This window comes from Tupaia chinensis, unplaced genomic scaffold, assembly GCF_000334495.1.
Source record: "Tupaia chinensis unplaced genomic scaffold, TupChi_1.0 Scaffold138601_1, whole genome shotgun sequence".
NCBI lineage: Eukaryota > Metazoa > Chordata > Mammalia > Scandentia > Tupaiidae > Tupaia > Tupaia belangeri.
In genome coordinates this window covers 1,156,710-1,165,149 of record NW_006198494.1, presented here as the reverse complement: position 1 = coordinate 1,165,149, position 8,440 = coordinate 1,156,710, and the positions used below count along the sequence as shown (strand labels likewise).

Here is an 8,440-nt window from a genome sequence, read left to right as displayed (position 1 = left end):
ATCTTCCAAATCAGAATGACTTTGTCTCAATAAGACAAAGATGACCCTTGACCCTTTGCCACATACAATGCTTGCTTTATCTGGAATAAACAGACTCATTAACCTGCTGCTAGAAGAATATAATTCTACAGTACGAAAAGTGTTTAATTCTCTTGATAAATGTATTTAATTTCTAATCATGAAAAAGGGGGGATCATAAGAATTTTTTCAGTCTTCGTACTTTGTACTACGTAAAGAGAATTTTTGCCAATTTGCTATTTTATAATATCTCCAAAAATAGGATGAGGCGAAGAAGTCTCTTGGTAGCCTCTAAATGAAAAGGTGTAAGTTTAATTGAAATGATGTCATTGACAATAAAATTGGCTATTAAAATGAAAAGGAACTCATTTTCATTAGGAGAAGCAGTGACTGACCACAGAGCTAGGCTGCTTGAGTGGGAGGCTTCTTTTTGACTATTAAAACTTAATAAGTGTTAATAAGTTTAAAAGCCCCCATTTCTGCTTTACATTTGAAGCAGTTCAAGGATAGAAGTGTCACAGAAAGACTGAGAACTTTTTAGAGTAATTTCTGATTCTTTTTTGATATTTAGTAGAAAGTAAAAGAGCTTTTTTGATAAGTTCTCAAATTGATGGACTGATGCTTGTCCCTTGGAGTTCTGAAATGTCCACTCCCTGAGATGTGCTTTCCTGATCTTACTAAAGTTTTCCAAAAAGAAAAAGTTCAATATCAGCATGGAAATGGATTTTCCTTTTCTATATTGAATCTTTGCAGGTTTCACTTCTGATAATTTTACCACACTTACTTCAATTTAATAAGGCAGACCTGTGATAAATGCCTTTGTTCATGATTGGTTTTGTTAAGTTGGTACTTCAATATATTAAAATCTTTGATTTTAGGAAAATCTTTTAATGAAAATAATTAGCTTGCCCTAATCCCCAATGTTGAGTCCCAAAAGAAATAGACAAAAGCCTAATGAGTTATACATTCTTTAAAGAGATAAGAAAATATTACCTTCCCCTGAATAAATAAATCTCATTTTAACGTAAGAATTTCTGGGGCCAGTCCTCTAGCCTAATTAAGGGAGCTGGATTCCACATGACCAACTGCACAGTTCAAATCTTAGCCTGGTGGCCTGAGAAACATCATGCTCCACTGCAAGGTACTTTCTCCCCCTTTCTTTCTCTCTCCAGTGAGCATATGTGCCTTCTGCCTTAACCACAACAAAAAAGAATTTCTGTACTTAAATATCAATATTTTTCAAATTTACTATAGGGCATGTGTGCTCACTGGAGGAAGACACAGTGAGAAAAAGAAGAGAGAGAAAAAGTGAGAAATCAGCCCCCAGTGATGATGGCCACACTGGGTGGGAAATGGGGAGGGCGAGAGACAGGGAATCAAGGGGAAAAAGAAAGAAGTAGGACATTTAAGAAACACAAAGATGGAAAATTATCTGTTGATGATGAGATGTTTGATATCCCTTCTGCATTTTCCTGTAGGGATTTTGGGTACACATGCACATATGCTGGGCTTGTCTCTCAAGCTGCTGGGTCCAGGACTTCAACCATGAAGTCAGACATGTGGATCTAACCACCTAAGCCATAATAACACTGGCTGGCCCAGATGTTAATAGTATCAGACTCTTCACTGATAATGTTTACATCCTATGCTATTAGTATACTATTATTCCAGAAATAGGTTTGAGCATTTTTTAAATTTACTGCATATTCTCAATTCCCAGCTATGACAATTGGTAAGGAGGTAGAAAAACAACATACCAAAAAGGAAAATTTAAGGTTGCAGGAATTCAAGCCAAACAGAAAGAGGAAATGGATAGTACTAACCTTCTATTCAAAAACAAAATGGGAGATTAATTAGTTTTTGAAATATTTTGGAAAAGTGTAGACTATTTCTGTATGTAGACTAAATAAAAGCAGATATATATTTCATATGTATTTTACCATCTCTGGGAAAAAGATCTTCACTGTCATTAACTAATAATTATATATCAATATTATTTCAATATTTCTTTTTATTTTTTATTTTTTTTGAAGAGGTTTTTGCTATGGGGTTTGTGCACTCACCAGAACAACAGAGAAAAACAGAGAGACAGAAGAAAGTGAGAAATCACTCCCCAGAGGGGATGGCCATGCCGCAATTGCTTCTCTTCCATTCTCCTCTTGGGATCCTGGGCACGCATGCACACGTGCCTAGCGTGTGTTTAAGCCACTGGGTCTGAGACTCAAACCGTGGTCGACTATGTGGGAGTCCAGCAACATAGCCATTACACCAACTGCTGGTCCCGTTACTTCAATATTCTTCAATATTTCTAAATTCAAGAGTTTAGTCACTTGATGCCTTATACTTTTTTCATGTGAATACATGGTATTATGTAGAGAACATATATAACTTTTTATGTGTAGTTTAGAGTTTCTTAATGAATTAGTAAAATAAGTAACCATATGTAAAAATAAAAAAAGTTATTCCTGGAAAGACATCACCAAAAGTATGAACAAATATCCACTTAAGAAAGTTCTTAAGTAAAAAAGTCTAGCAGAACTTATTGAACATACATGTGTCTTTTTGTTCTTGGGCTCAGAAACATTCTTCTTCGGCTTAGTAGCTTGAGTTATGATGAGTTTTGAAGAGACCGATTCTAATGAATTCCCATAAAGTCGTTGATAAACTTGAAACTTTTGAACAGATTTCAGATAGCGAGGGTCTCTGGATTTTTCTGAAAAAGAATGGGATCAAAAAGTAATTTTACTCTATTTTTTCAATAATATTCTCACTAATTCTTCATAGCATTCCACCCATAAGCCCTTTTTCCTAGTTTGGCATTGTAATATAATCTGATCATCTTCACTAAAGAGGGAATCTTAAATCTGTCCATCTCTTATTTATAGAATAATTCCTTATCTTGTTTAAATGATGCAGGCAACAAAGCAGCACTCTTTCACAGTTTATCCCCAAAAGCAAATATCGGGGTGCTACAAAAATATGACAGACTTTTGGTATTACATCCATCCTGTACCCTAGAAATGGGGCTCAGAGGACAAAGAGAGAGGCACAAAGAGACAAATATCTAAGAAATTCTGACCTCCTACATCAGTGCATAGAAAAAACTCCTTACTCAGCATTTATAGCTAGAGAGCTGAGAACTGGATGCTGAAAATAGCTCTTACTACGGCAAAATCCAGTGACATAGAAGTCTCAATAATTAAGGTACAATTTATTCTCATACACGCCCAAAGTTATAAAACTCATTTAAATGGAATAACTTGGGCCAGCAGGTACTACGATGATTAAGGCTCTGGACTACCACATGGCCAACCGCATTTAAATGGAATAACTTGGGCCAGCAGGTAGTACGATGATTAAGGCTCTGGACTCCCACATGGCCAACCACAGTTCCAGTCCTGGACCTTGTGGCTTGCTTTCTCACTTGCCTTCACTCTCTCTGTGTCTCTCTCTGATGAGCCCACATGCCCTCTATCAAACTTAAAAATAATAATAATAAAAATAAATCAAAGTAAATAATTTTTTAAGACAATAACAAAGTTGTTTACCTTTTCAATGTTTATATCTATTCAATACATATCTCAAACCTAACCACCTTTAAAGTAGTTATAGTACTTTAATGGTTCAAGTGTCCCCTCACATCTTTCAGGATCTTGTTGGCTACAAGGAACTTCGAGAAGTTAATCAAAATTTCAACTCATGAAAAAAACTATGGATGGATTTCAAAATTATTTTGCATCAAAATAAACCTGTACTAACTTATTATAATATGTCTTAACAGGATCTGGTTTATGAAATTAAGAAAACTAAGATAAATTAGTACAGCCACTGTGAAGAACAATGTGGATGTTCCCCAAAGACCTAGAAATAGAACTACCATATGAGCGAGCAATTCCACTCCTGGATAGCTACTCAAAAGATAGGAATACACTCAGTCAGAAAAGCACTTGCACATCCACATTTGTTGTGGCATTATTCACAATTACTAAGACATGGAACCAACCCAAATGTTCACAAAAAGATGAATGGATTGAAAAAGTGTGGCACATATATACCCTGGAATACTCAAAAAAGCAAGACCCTGGCATTTGATAGAAAGTGGATGAATATGGAAGATTTACTGCTAAAGCAAAACAAGCAAGACTATGAAAGAGACACATTGTTTGTCCCCACTTAATATATACCAAATCCTCACTCTATGGCAGAAACTGAAAGACAGGAACATATAAAAGCATGGAGAACAATTGGAGGTACTAAATACAGTGCAGGAGGAGGGTGGGTAATGGGGAATGGTGAGAGGAAGGGACTCAAGGGGAAAAAGAAAGAAATAGGACATATAACTTTACAGTGTTTTACATTGCTTTATTATATATTGATAATAATACATATGATAGTATCTTTAATTGGACCAATATACAATGTACTCTTAAGGGACACAAAAGTGGAAAATTATCTGTTTTTTTTCAATTTATATATTTTTTATTTATTTATCACCATCATAATCTTATTTATATTACATTGAATTGCATAAAACTTTATAGTGTATTACATTGCTTTATTATCTATTTATAATAACTCATATGATAGTATCTTTAATTGGACCAATGTACAATGTGTTGATGCTGAGAAAAATTCATTTTTCCTGCTGTAATGATATACAGTGATTAAATGAATAAAAATAATAATAATAGAAAAGAAAAAGGAGGGTAAGCTATCAGTTTGAAAATAGCCTCTATGAGAGCAACATAAATTCTGCTGAAATTAAAGCAACAACCAGCATCATATTTATGATGAAGTTTGGGTGTAAGAATGGTGAACTCACTGATGCATTACGAAAAGTTAATGTGGGGACCAGAAGACTGTGTAATGATTATGTCAACCACTTTGAGTCCCAAACCCAGTGGTTTAAACTCATGCAGGGCATGTGTATGTGCGTGCCCAAGATCCTGAGAGAAGAATGGAGAAGGGATTGTGGCAAGGTAGCTTTCTGTCTCTCTGTAAGGGACACAGGATGATTGTTGATAAAACAGGTCTGGTGTGAAGTGTATTCATGTTGGGTAAATTCACATTACAAGTTGTAGTGAGGTATGGTGATTGAATATATAAAACAAATTAAAATTAAATTTAAAAAAATTCTTCCTACCAGCATGCTTAGATTTTTCTGAAAGTAAGTTTTATAATTCTAGACAGAGTGAAGTTCTCATGGGAGGAATAAAGTGAGATGACTACAAAGAATGAATATGTGGGCAAGATCTCTAGTTCAATCCCTGCTGATAAACTATAAGTAGTTTCACAGGCCTCCTATTGTAGTTTCAACCATCCTGAGCTGAAGGGAGATATTACTGCTGGTACTTGTTCCATACAGTCAACTGGGTGGCGAAACAAAGTTAAAAGTACTTGAAAGACTACGGTCTCAATATATCTGACTTTAAGGGATACACAGATTTTCTAAACAAGTCATTTTTTTCCTTAAAACAGCTTCTAGCTTTTGTGTAGACAAATGCCAAATTTGTATGTTTTTTCCTAAAACACATACCTACCTACCAATAAATGACTATCAGTAAACAAAACAGGAATTTTTCATTACTGTCTTTCCTTTATACATGTTAATATCTTGTAGACTAGACTTATTTAAAAAAAATTGTTTCTGGCTCATATCATCTTTTATTATAAAACAAAAGGCAGAGAATGGAAATTTTTTTAAACGTATTCCATCAGTCACAGACTCACCATCAGACTGACACTTCGTCCTGTCGTAATCATCACTAAGGGGCTTGTGAGAATGCCAGTGCACAAGCTCATCAAACTCTTTTTGTTTAACCAGTGAAGTAACAATAGGATCATCACTGTGAGACAAGAAGAAACATGCATTTTGAATGGCCTCTCAAATATATCGCTGAACATATTTCATTTTATAAAAATACATTTGAAAATCATAACTCTTTTTCCTCTTTTTGCAATATAATGTGGGTGGTAAAGCAAAGTGCAATTTATTAAAGGCTATAAAACCCAGAATCTACTTTATGTCTCTAGTAGTCCTAAGAACATTTATAAATGTTCATTGCTTCATTCATTAAAACCATGAAACTGAAGTAGCTTATTCCAAAATTTTAAAAATTTCTTTTCTTAGTAATAGAAAAAGGACATTGAAAAATTTAAGTTTAGATTATTTACATGAAACATACAGGCATTACATATAATGTACTCTGTTTAATATGCTACATTTTAAAGAATCTTCAAAAAGGAACTTGTGTATTCCACACAAATTTATTGGGGCACTTGAAAACCCTATACCTCTTTAGGAAAGGCAGATCACTTAAAATGTCTCCAGCAAATTTATCAACCAAATTAGATGACATTGGAATGAAACCCAAACTAGGCATCTTTTTCTTGGAGCTGTCTGTAAACAAAAAAATTAACAAGGTCAAATACACAACTTTCACAGAGAAACATTGCACATTATTTTCTAAAACTTCCCATTAAAAAATATTTACATTCATCTTATTTGTATTTATCAATTCTGACCTTTCCCATAAAGCTGTTTCCCACATTAAAATGTTTTGGAACATGCAAATATATAGAAATAGATAGCATTTAGACATATAACTGGGTAGGCAAGTAAATTGATGGATAGATAGTCAGGAAAGCTACAAAAACAACTAATGTTTCTTATTTGGGGGTGTTTATTCTTTTTATTATCTTCTACTATGAGATAAGAAATTTGATGATGGAAGTCTCGGAAGTTGTATGTGTATATACATATATGTGTATATGTATGTATATGTGTGTATATACACACATATATGTATGTCTCAGAGGTCATATATATATGTGTGTATTTAATACATTTATGTGTGTGTACGCATATATATATATATATATATAGAGAGAGAGAGAGAGAGAGAGTAATGGAACAATGAATGACCTGTTATTTAATGTTTGTTTCATAATTCCAGGTAAACTGTTAATGCTCTGTCCACTATCCTATTAGTCCTCACTGACCTGTGTTTGTCCTGACACCTTCCTTTCACAAGTTCCTGTCACACTTTGAGCAACCCATGTGGAGCAGGCCAGAAGAGCTAAGGAAGACCCTCACTCACTGTCATGACAGAAGTTAGGGGATAAAGTACCCCAGCTCTCTTGCTCTTCAGGTATGACACGTCCAATGTAGTTCATTACTATTTCAAGATTCCCAGTGAAATTTACCTGCAGTTGCGGACAATGACAATTTACTTGTCCTGCATCAATTTTCCTTCCTCCTTGACTTATCTAAGAACTCCCTTATTGTATCTTTCTGGGCTCCATTAAATACGCACACAGGGGTCCTTCTTGTGGAATACATCCTGACAGTGGAAAGAGTATGTACATGAGGGCTGCAAAAAGTTGATGAAGATCAAGTGAGCAGAAGTGTGACAGCCTGGACTTTTCCAGCCCAGCATTGTAATCAGTAGAGATTGCAAAAGAGCAGCCACAACCAGAGGAAGACCAAAGTAGATCAAAGGTAGCCAAAGTCTACCTTGAGGAAGACTTTGAAGGAAGCAAAAGAAACTGATCTTTGCTATCAGATGTTATACCACAGAATACCAGGTAGGAAGGACTGTGCTGGAAAAGTTCATGTGTATAAATTGTATGCTGGATGCTGGATGCTTTCAACAGTTTGAGTAATTGATATGTAAATATTTTTTCAAAAAATATTTAAAATTATACTGTCCCTGTTGTTACAGAGTCACAAAACGATTACAAGTATTTTGAAAATTATCTTTAAAATTCAGTTTTTTGAAAGTTGTTAGCTGTCGAGAAATATGGAGTATGCAGGACCAGCAGTTAGCGTAATGGCTATGTCGCTGGACTCCAACATAGTCCACCTCAGTTCGCATCCCAGACCCGGTGGCTTAAAACTCATGCCAGGCATGTATGCGTGCGTGCCCAAGATCCCGAGAGGAGAATGGAGGAGAAGGGAGTGCTGTATGGCCATCCCCCCTGAGGGGTGATTTCTCGCTTTCTGGCTCTCTGTCTCTCTGTCTGTCTGGCGAGCACATGTGCCCTATAGCAAAAACCTCTCCAAAAAAAAAAAAATATGGAGTATGAGAAAATATTTTTGATATGTAAAGTAATTGTTTGTAGGAAAATGTAACAATTAATTAATTAATTATTTTAAGAAAATGTAACCATTAATTAATTAATTTTTTATAAAAGTTGATGAGGGGATCAGCAGATGGCATAATGGTTACATCACTGGACTCCCATGTAGTCGACCATAGTTCAAGTCTTGGATCTGGAAGCTTGAAACAAACCAGGAACATGTGCACACATGCCCAAAAGCCCAAGAGAAGAATGGAGGAGAAGGGATTGCAGTGATCATGCCCCGAGGGGGTGATTTCTCGTTTTCTGTCTCTGTCTCTCCAAGTCGATGAAACCTATA

At 35.3% G+C, this 8,440-nt stretch overlaps 1 protein-coding gene across 1 annotated transcript in view; it reads right to left on the bottom strand.

The window, feature by feature from the left end:
* Positions 1-2,570: 2,570 nt before the first annotated feature.
* LOC106736334 (putative ATP-dependent RNA helicase DDX60) overlaps positions 2,571-8,440 on the bottom strand; it is a gene marked incomplete at its 3' end in the record, with an annotated part of 36,098 nt that continues 30,228 nt past the window's right edge. The window contains exons 11-13 of the mRNA XM_014592800.2: positions 6,313-6,418; positions 5,749-5,864; positions 2,571-2,731 (exon numbers count right to left, since the gene is read on the bottom strand). Of these exons, the coding sequence (XP_014448286.1) occupies positions 2,571-2,731; positions 5,749-5,864; positions 6,313-6,418 (383 nt within the window). The remainder of the gene's footprint in view (positions 2,732-5,748; positions 5,865-6,312; positions 6,419-8,440) is intronic.